This window comes from Balearica regulorum, chromosome 10 (assembly GCF_011004875.1).
Source record: "Balearica regulorum gibbericeps isolate bBalReg1 chromosome 10, bBalReg1.pri, whole genome shotgun sequence".
Lineage (NCBI taxonomy): Eukaryota > Metazoa > Chordata > Aves > Gruiformes > Gruidae > Balearica > Balearica regulorum.
In genome coordinates, this window is record NC_046193.1 from 13,759,266 (window position 1) to 13,777,862 (window position 18,597).

Genomic DNA, 18,597 nt, shown 5'->3' on the forward strand with positions numbered 1-18,597 from the left:
CAGAGATTTATTGCCCCAATAACAGTATCTAAAAGGGAATATGTATTTTACCTGCTTCTGCTTTTAGTCCAGTCTTCTTGGCACCAGCTGCACTTGATGAGACATGGCAACGTTTCCTTCCTGCCAGCTGTTTTGGCAAAGGCTTAGAGGGGACAGTCGCAGCAGTAACATCAACTGCCACAGCTGGATTCACTGGAGGTTAGCTGTCAAGCCCTTAATCTCAAAATATCAGTTCTGAACCTTTTGTTTGCATTTTCTTTTTTTTTTTTTTTTTTTTTGTGACATACAGACATTTGACTGTTTCTCCTTGAACCCGTGGGAAAAGAGAGCAACTATCTTGGAGTATAGAACCAGGACAGCAATTAGGATGTGTTGTTCCTCTTGCTGTAGACTGTTTTTTCCCCTGCAACTGTCCCAAATCAAAAGTTTGTAGAACTGTAGAACTCTTTCCTGTTTCATTTATTTTGGTAATTTTTGTATCATCGTTTCTGTGGGGTCTCATGTATAATAAATCATATTTTTTTCTCTTGTATTGCTGTACATCTTTCAGGAAATAATAGAAAACAATATTTGCAAAAATAAAAGTGTTTTCAGGGTGTCACCTTCCTTTCATTTGTGAAAATATAATTTTAAGTGCCTTCAGTATTTGAAGAATTTATCATCTTCAATGACTTGTTATGCTGTGAGATAGAGGCAATGTAAAATAATATTTTTAGCACAGAAAGGGGCCGAGAACTATTCTTTCTGAGTCTATGGGATTTTTCTGAATTTCTCCACGATTACCATTATTCTTTAAGTTTTATTTTGATGAATAACATTTTTAAGGCGTTACTGTTTGATATAGGTTGCTGGACTTTGAAAGTATTGTTTTGTGACGTTTTCTTGAAGACATCCTTTGTTTCTGGCTCTTAAAGTTAGGACTTTGATATGAAGTTCTTGGTTGGGATAGTCCTTTTCCCTTTAGGTTGAGGTTGTTATTCCTTTAAAATAAAATCTCTATCACTGTCCTGCTCAGCAGGCTCTGTGCAGACCACGCAAGTGCAGCTAGGTCCCTTCTCGTCAGCGTGGGATGCAGGCAAGGTTTCCTGGTGTCTGCATGCCACCTCTCTCTGTCAACATACCTGAGAATAATTTGGTCATCATGGATCACTGCTACTCTGTAATTTGCTTCCCCTTTCTAATTTGGCATGTATTTGTTTATGAAATTATCCTTGTGTATGACTTTTGAACCAATTTCAAATCAATACAAATTAAACTTTCCAGTAAGGTTCCGTGATGCAAATTTGATGTTTTAAGAAAATCCAAACAAACCCTTGTCTGACGTCTCCATCTCTGGCGTGTATTGGACTGTAAGGAACGCAGTTGAATTGTCCAGTAGAAGGTATTCTGGAAGCAAAGTCTTATCTGCCCTTCCTTTATATCTTATTAAATTTTTCTTTTATTTCTTAGCATAATACCTGAAATCCTTAGAGATCCAAAAGAAAAACACAGGAGATTTTTTTTTGGGGGGGGGTGTGCAAAACAAAAAAGTTTTACATAACTTCTTGACTGCCAAAGCAGCAGCAAAGTTTTGAGGTCATTCTTTTTCTTTTCCTGAGTAATCTCTGCAGTGTTGGGTCAGTTGCTGAGAATACTTGACTATGCATTTCGTAATTTTTCTGCTTGATGGTTTAATTTCTTTCAGTTGCTCACTGTCATCGTTTGTAGTCCCTTAGGGTGTAGTTTGCAGAGGACTTTAACTGAAATTAATGTTGTCTTCGTCAGATAAAATGATGGAATCCCATGGACGGACATGATAAAAATTGCCTTAAAATAGCTTAAACCTGGTTTAAGTAAATTTAATTGAAAGCTTTTTTTTTAGGTTCCAGGTGATTTTAATCAAAATCACTTTAACATGCTCGTAGCTCAGTTTTAAACGTGGCTTAAATAGTCTTCACTGAACTGATTTATCACCCTGACTTTAGCTAGGTAGGTGTATTCATAGACATGTGTTGAGGTAGTTTTTAGTACTTCCATAAAGTACTTTAAGAATAATGGGAATTGTTCGTGTGATTTCACATCTTGTATGGAACAACTTGACTGATGGCATAGGCCCATGGATACCAAAAGCTTTTTGAAATTACCTGTGTCCTAAAAGCAGCAGTCTCGCCTTTCTCTGATCCCTGACTCCAGGTCTTGTGCAGCATGGTGAGCAGGATCAGGTCTCGCTGAGTTGCTGCATTTTTACACACTTAACAATTTTTTAAAATGCTGTTATTCTTGTTCTGAGAACTTGTCGGTGCTTTATCATGGTTCTCCAGATCCCAGAGAGCAAGATGAACTCTGAACTAAATGCATACATACAGGCATTTCTTTTTGCACATAGTTGCTTATGTATAAAACAGGAGAGAGTCTTGAGAAAACTCTAAGACAGATAAATCTTTAACCATTGCACTATATTTGTCAGCAATTTGGCTATCACAGTATGCATACATAGCTAGTAATGAGTACTTGTGTTGCCTGTTATTTTGATACTTTCTGTTGTAGACTAGGACAGAGTTCTCCCAGGCCCCAATGGATGGATGGATTGCTGTCAGGCTTATATCATCTGCTAGCTGACTGACAATGGTACTAATGATAACAGTAAATACTTATGTCAATATTTCATTTTTTAAAACTGGCACAGTTGTTTCCTTGCTGCTTAGTGAAACCACCTTGTTTTCAGAGCAGAGCTAAGCATTTATATTGGTAGATTGCGGCACAATTCAGGTACTTTTAGGAATTCTGTGTGTTTCAGAATAAGTTGGAACTAATGGACTTAAGGATTTGTCAGCTCTGCTTCTGTGTTGGTGTCCTTGTAGAACAGCATGTCTGAAATTCTGGGAATTTGATCCTTTTTTTTTTTTTTTAAGCTAGCTGTTTTAAAAGTAAAAATCCTTGATCTGATTCTGTTTGCACTAAAGGTGTTTGCCTTCCTGTGGGGATCTGCCCTTGACATGAGGTTTATGGGTATGTTGGAAAGAACGGGCAGTGCTTGCTCAGACTTGGTTGGACTGCGCGTGTATTTGGGTGGCACCAGCTGATGAGACAGGATGCTTTCAGTATGGTAACTGAAGTGCTTAATGTTTACATTAGATGTCTCATAGATTTTTGGTTATTCTGAAATTTACAGGGGAAAAGATTAATGGATAGGATCCATAAGCCTGCTAAAGCTTTTTATACTGCTCCACTTGCAGAGAGGTTTGCTACTGATACAAATGGCAGCGTAAGTATGAACTTACAGAATTTGCTGGCTCTATCCCAGATGAGGTTGATGGAGAGGATGCCAAGGAAGGCTGCATGGCAGAGCTGCTATTTTCAGTTCACCACCAGCTCTGGCCTATGGCAGTGTGAGATGCAGGAGAAAAATGTGCTTTAAATTTGTGACTGGTAATGGCTTGGGAGTGTAAAGATGTGCAGCTTGTTATATATGGAGCTCGTCCTATATAGGTGACCTGCAGGCCTGTTTGCTGAGCACGAAGAGGAGGACGGCGGTTATCATTTGGATGCTAGCAATCCTGAGTTGTCAAAAGTCTTGGGTCTGCATCCAGTTTGGGGAATACAATAATTGGAGGTGTGGGGAGTGGTCAAGGAAGTGCTTGTTTGTCCTTTACTATCTGTGAACAAGAGATAAGTGAGAAGTGGCCATTGTCAGTGCAGGCAGAGGGGATTTCCCTGTCCTTCCTCCCTCGCACACGTGTTGGAGTTGTATATAATCAGAAAAGGCTCCTTCTCAGTTTGTCCACGATGTGTTTTGTACTGGCATTACCTTCTTGTCATTCTTGGCAGTGCATGAGACACTGGATGCACAATGTTAATTTAAGTCCTCTGTAGACACAGACTCACAGATGGGCACTGATGCTGCAGAAAAATGGGCTGAGTCTCTCTGTCCTCCCCCTGCTTGGTAACTGCTTTCCCCTTGAGTCCTTGACCATGGGAGGGTGCAAGGGGGGTGCTTCCCCCCCCCCCCTTCCCCCCTCCTCCCAATCGTTTAACACCACCTGAGCAGCACCAAGTGCTGGTAGAGCTGGGCATCTGAATTTAAGTAACAAGTGCAGTTTCTGAGGTTCTGCCCAGGGTTTTTGTCTCTGGGTGAATTTTTCACAGTGCTCTTAAGTATTTCTGTACAGTCTGTCACAAAGAGTTGCACGCTGTGGGTGCCCAGAGACCAGGGCACTAGTGAAAACAGGAACAACCACATCTTGAAGGAGGAAGCCCTGGCGAGCTGTTTGACTGACTGTGCTTGATTGTCCCTGTTAATACTGACTTTCAACACCATAGGTAATGAAAAGAGTCTCCAACAGTAAATTTTCTGCATCTGCTTTATCTGTAATATGGACGGCAGTGGTTGTGGAAGTGAGCCAATGCGGCGCTGTGGCTATTGCATCCTAAACAGTTTCGAAAATTAAATTCACTGTTATAGCAGGTGTTGCCTAACCTTCACTTGGCCAGTTTAGATTTATTATAGTCCTTCCTATCGATACAGAATGTTACCTGAAGTAATTGAATAGCGTATATTTACATTTTAGCTAAGGCAGCCACTTACGGTTTAGGTCTGAAGGTGGGTCAGTCCCTTGGTGTGTGATCTGTGCTGAGTGAGGACTGGGGATACCAGTGTTGGGGTAACTGTGCAGGTGGATGTTCACCTGGGCTGTTTTGATGATGTTGGGGAAGACCAGATGTCTTTATACTGGTATCACTGGTGAAGGAGGAAGAAGTGTAGGGGCCAAATGTGTGTGTGGGGGAAATCTTTAAATACTGCATTTTCAAAATCAGCTAAGTATTATTTACCTATTAGGCTATCAAAAGTCCTGTGTCCATTTGATTTCAGGAGGAATTATATCACCAGGTTTGTGCTGCTGACTGAAGCTCATCACATTTTCATTAAGACTTTGAATTTTAGGAAAACTTCTTCCAGTGGCACTGGAGAGAATTTGGTGTGACTTTTTTCTCTGATGCAGCTGTATATTTTAGGGGGAAGATGTAGGAAGGAGCTTGGGGATTGTATATACAGGAAATGAGCCAGTTCGATGGGTGAATGTTCTGATCTCAACCACAGCATTTTCTGTGCAGGCTCATGTTTTGGGTGTAACCAGGCCAAGTTTCGTGAAGACCAGGCTGTAATCTAGCCCGAAGGTGATGTGGTCATGGACAGCACTTGAGATTGGTCTCAGCAATTCATTTTGAATGTTACGTTGCCAGAGTTGAGAGTACACATAAAACAGCAGCAACAAACAGCAAAATCTGAGCATGGGTGATGGTTGGGCAAGTATTGATGGGTCAACACAAAAGCGACTAAACTGGAATTTGCCTTGTCTGACCTTTCTGTTTGGTATTTCACGTTTCTCCTGTAATCTCTTTCCCAAAAGTGGGAGCTACAGTTGCACTGAAGCAGTCCGGTGTTTGTACAGCGTTGGTGAAAAGAGGGTTTCCTATGAGAAGTGGCTGAAAACTTGTCCCAGTTCCCCCAGGACTGACCAGATACCCCGTGACTCTCGAGTCCAGAAGCTATACCTGAAATCCTCTGGTTCTGCTGAGTCACGAGCAGGCAGGAGGCTGGAATTTGTCCTGATGAAATCTCGGGCTGCTGCCAGCTGGGTATGGTCATGGCAAAGGCAAGAGATCAATGGAGGGGGGGGGCAGAATCTAAGCAAATATTAAAAAATTGAGGGGTGAAGAAGTTTTCTATGTTCCTTAAAAGGGAAGAGTGCTTCAGACACTGAGAAACTTGTCCTATTTCTTTTAACCTTGTGCCAGAGTTTTATGTGACTCTGAGTTGAAGCAGGGATTTACATCTGTAGCTTTTAGCTGTATTTTAGCAGCAGTTTGTCTCATCTGGTGTCAGCGTAGAAATCACAGTTCTGTCACAAGCATGAGAAAGGGCAAATGAGACACTTCCTAAAGGTCCTTTAGTTTTTATTTTTCAAAAAAACACTCTTGAGGACACTTGGGCTGCCTTGGGTTTGAGCTCCTTGTGACCTTAGTCCTGCTTGTTTTCTTTTTCATCTCCCACCTCCCCGTGAGACTTGCTTTGAGGCATAACAGGGAATTGCCACAGATCACTTAGAAGTCTCTATGTGCTACTTCTGTATTTCACTGTATGCTGTCATACTATCAGAAAGATTTCTCTTAGGGATATATACTGAAGAAGGAAAATATTTCCTTGTGCTAAGAGAAGTGGCCTGCCTTTTAAGACAGGAAAAGGCAATATAACGTGTGGCATTTTAAACTTTCTGACTCGCTCTTCCTTCATTTGCCCTTGTAGTGAGTGTGTGTTTTTGTGTTTCTGGGCTTTTTTGTGTGTTAAACAATGGCTCGACTATGGTGTCCAAAGGCAGTTCCCTGTGAGAAATTCACTACCCGCAGGAAAACTTGGCTCCCGGCCCCTCTGTAGCCCAGGAGGGTTTGCTGGCAGAGCCCCCAAGATGCCGGGGAGCATGTGACGGCCGGCTGTGAGTGCAGGCTGGCTCCTCTGCGCTGCCGGAGCCGGGGGAAGATTGTGGAAAGTTATTCAAGGCTGTCCTTAAAGTTTAATGTGCAGAGAGGATGGCTAAATTGTCAACGTTTTCCTTTGGTTTTGGAGCTACCATTGCTGAAATGCAGCCTTGGTCTGTGTCGTGGGGGTTTTCTTTAGAGCTGCATAGAATAATAGCTCCTTTATGAACGCCTGTGTTATTGAGGTTATTTACATAACTGAGCTGATCCCTTTTTACCTCCATTCGCCATCCGACCCTTGGAAGTTTGCATTTATCAGCTATTTCCCTCGCTGTGGTCAGCAGGGAAGGTGGAGTCTGGGTGGGGGCTTCCCTCCCAGCCCCGGCACAGCCGGTGGCTGCGCCCCGTGATGCCGCCGTGACTCACCCCGGCTCCCCATGCTGAGCCAATGGCCCCGCCGTGTTTCTCATCAGAGCGGCCTATGCGCGAGCGCCCAGACGTCTGACGTGGCTCTGCCGCGGGGAGGTGTCAGCTGGGATTTCGGAAAGTCGGGGCCCGCTGTGTCAGGGCTCGCCGGACTGAGTAATCGGTGCAGAATCCAGGACGGGCCTCACTTGCCAAGGGGAGGCCGTCAGTGGCGTGGGGATAGCCGTTCTGCCGGTCACGCTCGCCTGTGTCTTGTGCCCAGTGAATGCAAATACAAGCTGATCTGGAGCGAAAGGTCTCGGCTCAGTCCACCTTGGCTCTGTCTCATTGTCCTCCCAGATTGGGGCTTTGCATGCAACTTGTTTGGGGAAGGAGTTAGGAAATGCTGGTGAAGGGATGTGGGCGATAGGTGACAGCTGCTGCTTATATGCAGAAGGAGCTAATAGATTGCTTATCTGATAATTAGCCCTAAGTTTAGGGGGCGGGGGGGAACTATCATTATCTGCTTTATGGCAGAGCAGCTCATTGTGTGTCAGAACAAGACTGTAAAGAAAAAAGAAAAATACAAAACCAAACCAAACTACTACTATCTACCTCTTCCCTGGCCCCACATATGAAAATGAAGTAAAAATGGTGCAGCATGTCACTGATGGAAATCTATTTCTGTTTTTCTTTTGCTGTGGAAGCCTTCTTTAGGGGGGAATACAGGGAGACCTCATCCTGTAACAGACATGCAATTCTTTCTTTCTACCCCGGTAGGTTTCCCCATGTCCGTGACGTGTTGGCCGAGGCTCTGCGGCTCCTCTCCGCCCTCGGAGCGGCCAGTCGCTGCCCTCTGGACTCCGTGATCCCCGACGGGCGTCATGAGCATTGCAATCCCTCTGGGAGTCACCACACCAGATACGTCCTACTCCGACATGGCTGCAGGATCGGAGTGAGTGTTACCCCACAGAGGAGGAGGAGGAGGGGAGGGTGTCAGAGGGCTGTCCTGGAGTGGGGCTGCAGGATTGGTGCCAGTGCTTTGTCCACTCGGGAGAAAGGGGGTACTGGTCCGCTGGCTGTGTGAGAGATGAACACAGAGACAGACTCTGAGTGTTTAACAAATGCAGTGTTATTGAAATGGGTAAGTTTGACATAGGAGATGGGGAAAAGGAGAATTCCAATAGTATGAGGCACTCAACCATGGGTTTTATATCAGCTTGGCTAGTAAGCCTGTACTCAAGTGCAGGCAGTTGCGCATTTGCTGTATCCATGCTTGATGCTGGCAAGGTACAAGCCAACTCCTCCAAAAGCTATGCTATCTGAGGGATCAGTATGCTGAGCCTCCCTCTTGGTAGAGCGTGCTAGCTCCGACTCAGTACCAATCTTACATGACAGATTTCTGGAGCCCTTTGGAGCTTGGCCAGAGATGTGAGATAGCATCAGCCTGTGTAGACATCTTCATGTTGTTTCTGCCCCCGAGCAGGTTCCAAGAAGCATACCTAAGTGGGCAATCCTTGAGGGTCTCCACCACAGCACCCTGTGCAGCGTGCTCACTGCAGTCCTATCTCTGAGGCCTGCTGGAGGAGGGGACTTACCATTTCTTTTAAAAGACCCTTCTTCTGTAGGAGTCAGGAACATTTCAAATCCAGAAAATATTGCATTGGGATCTTTTCTTAAAACCGTTGTTAGTACTCATCCTAGATGACATCATTTTATGTTTTTGTCAGGCACGAGAGCGAGGGCTCAAGTTATTTCTGTGTGCTTCTACCTCCTGCTTTCCGGCATCCTTCTTTGAAATACGGATTGTAGCATCTCTTTACAAAAATTTACAAAGAGCATTTTGGAGATAGATTCCCCCCATGTATTATTTAAAGGTACCTACTGTGCAAATGCCTGCATGTCAGATTGATCAATGTAGAACAGATATTGCTCCAGACTCTATTAATTTTGAGCTGTAGGAGCACTGGGCTGGGGTATGAATCATTGTTTTTCCCTTCCATCTTGCCCTGATTTGACTATACACAGAGTTTGACTACACAGTTGCACTCTCTGCAAGACTGCTAATGCTTTTTTTCTCTGTCTTGGCACTGGCCCCATTTTAGGCATTCTTCTTCATGATTCTTCATTCAATCCTAAAGCCCATATTTTTACATGTTGTTTTTAAATGGGGAGTCAGAATCTAGTAAGTCACTCATCTGCAGTGGGTATATGATCCTTCACTTCTCAAGATTTAGTATTCAGTATTGCTTGTCACCATGCTTCTCCCACACCAGCACTTTAAAGACTCAACATGCAGGAATTTTAAACTGTTTATGACAGGAGAAAGAGTGCTAAATAGTTTACTCATGTACTAGGTGCTTTGCTTTCAGAGCTGAGCATAGTGGAGAAGAGAGCCAGATATATCTATGCATGTCCCTTGTAACATTTAAATATCAAAAAGGCTGGCTGTAAACCTTCTGCAAAGCATTTTCTTTTTCCCTGGTTGTAAGAAATTTGTAGGTCCAACTTGAGGCTAGGCTGGAGTGCTTTGAAAAAAGGCTTTTGAAGATTTCTGAATTGGTTTCTCCGTCCATTTTCTAAAAATTGGGAATGCTAGGACTTTATTCTCCAGGCTTTGCGTTGAGATGCTGTTACTGCTGAAGTGTCCTTCGTGAGTCAGTTTGAAGTTAAGGCTATCCTCCACTTCTCTTTTGAAACTCTGCTAGTTTGATGCATGAAGTCTGGGGTACCTGAGCTTCTTGGCTTTTATAAGGGGTTGATTTCAAAGATGTGCATCACAAAGGCAGCGGGAAGGCAAAAGGAAAACTAACTGGCCCTCTTTTTCAGGCTGAGCTTTACCATCTTCCCTTAGCCTCTGATACAGAGAGGAGATGAAAATGGTGAAGGGTGTTTGTGTTCATCTGAGGGTGACATGGAAGCTGCAGAGTAGTTCTGCTGTGTTAGTCTGACTGCATATTGGAAGTTGTTGAAGCTCCTTGGCCAGCTGCTGCTGAGGAAGCATGGGCCCCAGCATTGTTGCCCCTGGACACCGTTGCACCAACAATCTTGAAGTTTTATTGCTAATGCTCACGGCAGCATTGCTGGTGTTCCTGGCTGACTGTAGTTAGGAACGTGGGTGACTTGGACAGAGGACGGATCTGCTGCTTAGGCTGTTTAGGCTCTTTTCCTTCTAATACCGTTTCAGAAAATACGATTAAACCTGAATGGATTTAACTCTGTACCAATCTGGAAGTCCTGAAGGACTGTCATAAAGATCCAGCAAGGCTGGATTATGTGGCAAGCTCTACACAGCGTCTCTTATTAAGAAGTATATCCTCTGAGAGGTATTGCCACCTATATCTCCTGCTTTTCACAATTTAGCTCGTTGTAGTTATGTTGAAGACAAACTGAATTTATCATGTCATGTGCCTAAATCCTGAGCTATAGAAGCAGAGCTTGCGTGGTTTAAGGTCGTCTACTTTCTGCAGTTCTTTGCAACATAGAGGAGCAATAATTTATTATAGAAAGACAGATCCACCTTACTCCAGAAAAAGAGTATAGCAGGTTTAGTGCCAGGGTGGGGCAAACTTCAGTGCAGCAGAGATTTCAAGAGCTGGTAGGAAGTCCAAAGGGCACAGGGGTTAGTGTTAGGCACTTGGGTGGTGCCTAAACACTGCCCCATGCGTGACCACTGGCCGTTGGTGTTTTGAGTACTGCCTGATTCACGCTGACAATATAGAACCCACTGAGAATCCTACAAGATCTCACCAGAGCAGCAGAGGTCCAAGGTAAAGTTTTCCTGTCCTGTATTTTTCTTTCCTGCTTGCTCAGCTCCATGCTATGATTTTGAAGATTTCACCTGCAGACATGATTTAGTAATGCTCTGCTGTATTCTAATATGGGCCCTACTTCTGATCTGTGCAGAAGTTAGCTGACTTGTATCTTCTGCTTGTAACAGACAGTGTGTTTCCTTGCTGGTCTTCTGTCTGTAGCCTCATTATCTAATATTCCCTGCATTGAATTGCAGCTGTCCCTTCTCTGAGTAGGATTTCTGCAGCTTTCTGCTAAGGGGTATACCTTTCATTTTTAGCTGCTTTTTTTCACCACCATGTGGTGGAATAGTGCATTGTACCTCAGCAGCAAATTTCCTGTTGAGCACATTGCACACCATGTTGCTGCATAGAAAGCACAGGACGAATCAGATTTGTCTGCGGCCACCAACTGTCCAGGTCATGAATTTTGTTGCCTCTTTGTAACAGGAATCTCCAACTCCTCGTTGTTGCTGTCAGGACAGCTGCAGGTTTTATGCAGACTTTATCACAGGACGTTGGACTTGGCTATCTGAGGGAGAGAGAAACAAGCACGGATGCAGGAAAGCTGCTTAGCTGCTATTTGAAATAAGCTGTTGCAGAGATAACATGGCAGTACTATTCAGTGGCTTTGAGATTAGACTGGCTGAGTTCAGATGTGAATATTGAACGAGACCCAACTTCCTCGACTAGAAGGAAACTGAGCTTCTTACATGCTAATTATCTTTTTAACTTCCTAGATTGAGACCCAATTTAATGAGTTATCCAGGGTGGCCCTTGCTCAGTTGCTTCCCTCTGTTGAAAGCAGGTTCATCCTGTACTTCTGCACACATGATGCCTGGTGAAGCGCATAATAACACCTTGATTTCATGAAGTTTCTTCATGAATAGGAAAGAGTAGTGAAATACTGGCACTAAAAAAAATGATGTTATATTGATGGGTTTTACTTCTGGCCCTTTCTGCAGCCCAGAGTCTGTGGAAGCTAGTCCAGCTGTCAGTGAGAAGAATGTGTACTCCAGCCACGGCTATGGGGCCACCCAGAAACACAGCTATCGCGGGCTGCCTTACGCAGTGAGTACTCTCTCTGCAGTGAATCAGCTCTTTACTGTCTGCTTTACTCTTTTTCTCCTTGTTCCATAGTTCTTTGCCTGTTTAGCCTTAGGAGTTTTGGCTTACTTATTAGGGAACACTGAGTTACAGCTGAGTTCTGCCATACATTTTGCATTTGTGTGTTTATTGTTTGTGAAGTCTGTAGTGTTCTAGGTGATAGATATTTAACTGAATGAAGTGTGAATATATATTAATAGATGATGTTTTCCTGGTGGTAATTTTATGCCCCGGTTGGTTTATTGTGCACTATTTGTACTCGTTTCAACTGTGCAGATTTTCATATTGGTAACTTATAACTATTAGAAACAAGGAACAGTCAGGAAGAGTGGGAGCGTGGCTTGAAACTATGGGATCAACAGGATGTCATAGAATCATTGAGGTTGGAAGAGGCCTCTTGAGATCACGTAATCCAACCCCCCTGCTCAAGCTATCTCTGCTTGAGCAGGTTGCCCAGGACCACATCCAGTTCGGTTTTGAATATCTCAACAGACGGAAACTCCACAACGTCTTTGGGCAACTGGTTCCAGTGTTAGACCACTGATGTAATCTCAGATTATTAGCAGGACAACAGTTAATGTTGAAATAGCCTAGTTTTTTTCGTAGGTTTTGAATTTAATTGATTGATGCAGAAGAAAACAGTGCACGTCTTTCAGAGCTATTGCATTACCTTGGTAGATTGAGGAATTCAGCCTACTGTTTTACACCAGCTGTTAAATAATAACTTGGGAACTGTGGATTTGGGACTTCAGTTTCTAGACATCGTATCTTCACGTTAAAAGTAGTACTGCAAATACTCATTTTCAGGATCATAATTATGGAGCCCCTCCTCCTCCAACACCGCCAGCCTCTCCTCCTGTCCAGACCATTATACCTCGTGCAGAACTGAACGGCCTGCACTCGCCTGATGAGGAGAACTCCGGGGATAGTGAGAGCTCCTCAGAAGGAGAATCAATTTCCACTTGGTGCCACTGCAGTGTCTCCCAAGATGGTTTCCTTCTCAAGTGTGAAAAGTGCAGGTAAGCTTTGGTGCAGTGCAGATCTGGGCTGCTCCTCGTGTTGACTTCTCATACCAAACCGTGTCACGTTTGGGCTGTGGGACGAACTTCCTTTTGCTAACTGGAGCATTCTTTCCAGTGCTTTACCTAGTATTGACCCTCCTCCTTTGCGTTGTCAGCCTGACAAGTGTTGGTGGCACCAGGAGTGGAGATGAGGATGTTAAATCGATGTTCTTATCATCCTGGGCCCCACTGAGGGGACGCATCTTGTGACATCCTGTTGAATTTCAAGTGACTTTACTCCTACAAACCAGCTTCAATTGTGCATTCTCCTTTGGCAGAGGAATGAGCAGGGGGAAGGTGATCAGACTCCGCCGCCGGAAGCAGGACAACGTGTCAGGTGAGCTTGAGGTTGTAATTCTGATAATGGTGACTTTTGCTTTCTTTCTACAAGACCTTTGTCTTTTGGCTGCTGCAATCATCTAACTGTGATCAGTGCCCGCTAATGTTCTTTGCCTCCCAGCTGCTGGGATTTTCTTCTCTCCTTCTGCCTCACCTCAGTTAGCTCTTGGGAAAATCAGATTATCTTGTGAACAAAAAAGGGAAACGTTCATCAGTGCCACTCTGTGAGATAGGAGAAGTTTGGGACACCTGTTCCCAGTTTGGGTGGGAAAACTGAGACGGTACAGTTTTCTCAGGGAAGAGCTATGCAGGGTCATCAAGTCACCTTGATGAAAGTGGACATAAGGGTAAGCTGTTCTCCCCGGGGTGAATAAAAACATTGTTAACAAAGTACTCCTCTCTATAGGTGGGGACAGCAGTGCAACTGAGAGCTGGGATGAAGAACTGTCTCCCTCTACAGTGCTGTACACAGCTACACAGCATACCCCTACGAGCATCACGCTGACTGTCAACCGTGTCCGTAGAAGCAAACCTAAGAAGAGGAAGAGGAGTACAGAAAAAGCTCGCACTGCTCCAAAGGCCAAAAAGATCAAGGTATGTGGAGCGAGACAAGGCTGCTGTAGTTCCTGCTAAATGCTGTGTGGTGTATTGTTGAGAGCATGTTGACAAGCTGGCAGTAGACAAGCAACTTTTGTCCTGTAAGGAATTGCTTTTTTTGCTGTAATAATGTGACACCTTGTATTTGTGACCTGCTAGAGTATGTGGCTGTTGGTTTAAAAATTACTGGAACTCCACCTTTATTTCTCGATGCTGTCCATTCACACTCAGAGCTTGGACTCATGTATTTTCCCTTCTGCTCCATTAGGATTTGGGGAAATAGCTACCTGCTTGTGGCAAAGGGGCAATCTGTGAATGAATGAAAAATTAAGGGAGTATGGCATTTCTTAAGCAGGCTGTGTTAAGGAATCTGAGCTGCAGAGCTTCTTGGCACTGTTCTTCAGCAACGTAGTGCTTGTGTGGAAAACTATGTAGGTAGTGATGAACATTTGTTGAGGGATGACTTTACTGGCTTGTTTGTGAGGCTTTGGGGACTGAAATAATTTTGGATTACTTATATTGGAATGCAAGTGTGTGAGCAGCTGGTTCTTTCCCATCATCTGCTAGCTTTACTGTGATTTTCCCTAGGTTAGGTTTCCCTGGAAGTTCTTGTGGTAGGCACTGATTAAATGAAAGACTGAGAGCAAGGGCCATGTGAGGTCTTCAGGTTTTTTTGTTGTGAACCAGCTTGATTCTGTTGCTGGCCCTTCTGTCAAAGCAAATGGGGTTAGTCGGGATGGTTTTGATTTTGATCTTGAGATTTTTACTAAGTATGAGGCAGGCCTTTTTAGTTCAGAAATCCTGGCTGTCAAGTTTTTCAGCAGTTTCCACTAGATTTGCATTGCAGAGTCTTTTTGTTCAAATCCATTGCTTCTTGTGTAGGTCTTCCTGTAATTCTTCCCATCTCTTGTTAAGGATTAGTCTGTTGGAGTAAGTTCTGGTGTGGTTCTGGGAACTAATTCTGAGGAAATGTATAATACTTTGTGGTTTTTTTTCTCTCTCTCTCTCCTTGTTTGGGGGACAGGCCTTTCGAGAGGGCTCACGAAAGTCTCTGAGGATGAAGGTGAGTAGAACTGAGAACCCTCTGTGGTGGTGGTTTTTGCCCTGTATTTTGTCCCTGTCTTGGTTTGCCTGGGGAATTTCTGATTGTGGGACCAGCCTCAGAATACTCTTAAGCCTTACCATGCACCACAAGCAGGCCTATTCAAAAGGATATAACAGGAATTGCCCCTTGAACCTTGCTTTTGCTTCAGATAGCTTTCTGTAAGATAATGTCATCCAGTTCCAAGAGATATGACTGATTCATGACACTTGGGAGCAGGGCATTTGATGCGAGGGATGTGGAACTGGTTGTGGTCGCTCTTCTGTGAGGTCAGTTATCATTTGATTGCATCCAAGCCATTTTATTTAAGCTTGGGCATCGTAGTACAAAAGTTTAATGTTGGGAGTCGCTAGCAGTATTGCCTTGTTTCTCTCCGCATCCTCTCACTAGGGATGGATGGGACGATGTATTTATCTCTGACTTTCTGCAATATTAGTAGGTGTGGCTATCCGATAGAAAGTTTATTTAACAAAAAAATTAGACTTGCACTTTGAGCCAAACATGTTCCTAGAAACACAAGAGGTGCCTTAAAGTTCACTCAATTCCATCTGACCCCAGCACTGTAGCTGACAGTGGCTTCTAGCGGGTGGCTCAGAGGAAATGGGACGATCCTGTGGTGTGTCGGTCTGTATGCACCTATCTCCATAGTACGCAAATGCCTTGAGAGGGTAAAAATGCATGAAAATTCTTAATGCTTTTAACATATATGATGAAAATAATGATTGTTCTTCATCAGTCCTTGTGTCTAATACCTCAGTGTCAGGTATGTCTCAGTCCCTTATGAAGCCAGTTGAGTTACTGACCTCTGGCGTATTATTTGTTGAATTTCTTCAACTATTGTCGAGTAAAGAATGAAGCTGAATTTTTTTTTCCTACCAGCTTCTTTTTTCCCCCCTCCCTTACAAGATGTATAAATGGATTACCTGATTTTGCCCTCTCTTCTTTACACTGCTTAGGACTTGCAGTTTTAACCCTCCGGGTATTAGCTTATGCTCTACATTCAGTTTCTTGAAACCCTGATGACCATTTAGCTAGAAGGTTCAGAAGTATTTTTGGATCAGTCACCACAAAGATTGAGATGCAGTCAGCACCATCGAGCATTACGTTGGACATGAGTGGGTTGACTGTAGGACAAGCCTACATGAGATTTATTTGCCTTTGTGTGTTCTGTTCTTTTATTTTTTAAGTCACTCTGGAAAAATATTTTTTTCTGGCCACGTCCTAGCTTAATTTTCTTGTATGTAGCAGTGCCAAGTACCAACTCTCAAGAGGTCTTAGTCCTGCACAGAGTTCTCCATAGATTCCTAAGCATTACTGTTGTACAGTGTTCTGGAGGATTCAGGTTCTGAAAAAACTGTCCTCATAACCGACGCTTTCTTAGCTTGGAATAGATTTGCCTTTTTTTTGTAGCATATTCATATGCTCAGAGCACTGTGGATAGTTTTTCCCGTTGTGTGCTAACCATTCACCCTTTGCTGTTTGGTGCAGAATTCCCCTTCTGAAGCGCATGCCTTGGATGAAAACACAGCTGAAGGGTGGGAGAATCGAATACGACTCTGGACAGATCAGTACGAGGAAGCCTTTACTAACCAGTACAGCGCTGATGTACAGAACTTGTTGGAGCGTCATCTAAACTCTAATAAAGAATACGTGGGCAAAACTGCTATGCTAGACACAATCAACAAAACAGAGCTGGCCTGCAATAATACTGTTATTGGGTCCCAGATGCAGGTAAGAACTTTTGTGACAGAACCGGGGTAGGTCTCGTCCTCTGGTTTCTAGACGTAAGGCATGGTCATGGGTGAGCGATAACTGTAGCTGGTCATATCATTTCAGACCAATAGGCATAGATTTGATATAAAAGGGAACAGAAGAGATGCCAGTACCAGGACAGATTCAAAAACACTTGCATTCAACCACATCAGTGTTGCTAAGTTGGGGATATTTTGTACAGTTCTGTGATATGGTTCACAGGTATTTTACCATAAATACTTTTGGTCACTGAATGGCTTGAGGCAGAACCAGATCTATCACTTGCTTGAGATAGGAAATTTCCTGCTTTCCAGATGGGTTTTTGTGTCCTTTTCTTTTTTCCTTGGCTCATGTTGTGTGGAAAGCTATTTTAAAGAACCTTTAAACATTATTTCAATATTTCTGATTATTATTTGGACTCTGGTAACTTTCAAATACTGCACAACTACAGTTGATTTCAGGGAACTGTCTCTCCCCACCTTTTCTCTTCTGAGATGTGCAATGATTGGTGTGTTGCCAGCTTTATAGAGTGCATGTAGACAAGGAGAAACAGGAAAAGGATGTGTCTGTGTGGTGTATGTCCTCCCCGCTACTCTTCTCAGCTGACGTTTCATCTGGTCCATGCTTTGTTGAACACAGAGCAGCACTCCCACTGAGTTCAGGCTTTGTAGAGTTTCTTTGTCCAGGAGATAGGTGCAAGTGAAAAGGATGGGCTCCAAAACAGATGTGGGGCACCCCATCCTCTAGAAGGGGAGCAGAGTCGGAAACCTGAATATCAAGTATATGTTTGTGCTTGAATCATTCTTGTTTACATCAGCTGACTCACCGCTCCATGAAGTTCACATGCTCCCTCCCACCTTTCCCTTTCCTTTCGTGTAGGTGAAGCACATCAGGCAGAGCACAGCAGAGTGCAGAAAGAGGACTTTGGACGCAAATTCCTTCCACTCCTGTTTCTAATTCTGCAATAATAAGACTTCTGTGGGGGTTGGGGAGAAACTCTTCTACTTGGCTCTATGAGTAGCCTTCCTAAAGAAAGCAACGGAGGAAATACAGGGAAGAAAAAGTCTGCTTTTCTAGAAATCTTAATATTTTCTGAGTCTAAATGTAAACTCTTCTATCTGCTTCACATGAGTTTTAGGAAAAGCCCTGAAATAAGTAGTAAAACATATGCTGTTTCCCTTTATCACCTTTGTACAGATGATTATGAAAGATACCATAGATAAATGTGCTTGTTCCTGTCATGCTTTCTTGCCCCCTCCCTTCCCTGTACAGACATAGGTTTTCCCACAGGGAAAAGTGGCCAACATTCCAAATCAGAAGATTCTAAATGCTATATATACCAAAGAAACAAAAAGATAGAAAGTTGCAAAACTTCATAGCGCACTGCAGTTACTCTAAACAAGCCGTAGGTAGGTACCTATCATTGCGTGTGCTGGGAAACTGTAAAGGGAGTTTGTGGCTTTGTAGTTACTCTTGGATACTGAGGAAAGACCGGGTGGCTGTCACAGGATGCTCCTTGTCAGCCCTCCTGTCCTTGTTTTCTCTGCTCAGCAGGTGCTGGGGAGTGTTGCGAGGAGGACAGCCTGCACAGGTGTGGAGTGCGTGGTCTCTCATCTCGTGCTTTATATTTTTGTTCTGCTCATTTGTCTCGTCTTTGTTAGACAAACTGTGAGAGGGCTTCTTGGTTTGCTTCAGTTGTCTTTTAGCTAGAGATCATTACTGTATGTAAAAATAGCTTTTCTGGGAGATAAGGAAATAGGTACTTTGAGCTAGGAAAAAAAATTAGGGAGGTTGTGTCAATATGCAGCTAGCAGCTGTGTGTAGAAGATGGGTATTGTAACTGCTCTATTTGGACATGAAGACTTTGGAGAGAGGAGAAAGGAATAAAAATAAAATGTTGTATATGCCCTGCATACTGTCACAGTTGAGAGAGTTGCTTGGCTTGGGTAAACAATGATCCAAGTGTACTCCCTGTATACTTTACAAAAAA

The 18,597-nt window shown here is 43.6% G+C and overlaps 1 protein-coding gene across 12 annotated transcripts in view; it reads left to right on the forward strand.

The window, feature by feature from the left end:
• The window catches only part of SETD5 (SET domain containing 5), a 66,121-nt gene that overhangs the window by 18,843 nt on the left and 28,681 nt on the right, over positions 1–18,597 (forward strand). For 4 of the 12 annotated variants that reach the window (XR_012837036.1, XR_012837035.1, XM_075762180.1 and 1 more), the window contains exons 2-8: positions 7,639–7,813; positions 11,615–11,720; positions 12,564–12,775; positions 13,096–13,154; positions 13,563–13,750; positions 14,778–14,816; positions 16,344–16,586. Coding sequence is in view for 10 of the 12 variants with exons in the window: in XM_075762180.1 (XP_075618295.1) it covers positions 7,743–7,813; positions 11,615–11,720; positions 12,564–12,775; positions 13,096–13,154; positions 13,563–13,750; positions 14,778–14,816; positions 16,344–16,586 (918 nt within the window). In the remaining 2 variants the exon portion in view is untranslated. Of the gene's footprint in view, positions 1–7,040; positions 7,175–7,638; positions 7,814–11,614; positions 11,721–12,563; positions 12,776–12,933; positions 13,155–13,562; positions 13,751–14,777; positions 14,817–16,343; positions 16,587–18,597 lie in introns of those variants that run through there. The other 8 variants (XM_075762184.1, XM_075762182.1, XM_075762181.1 and 5 more) reach the window with 7 other exon arrangements.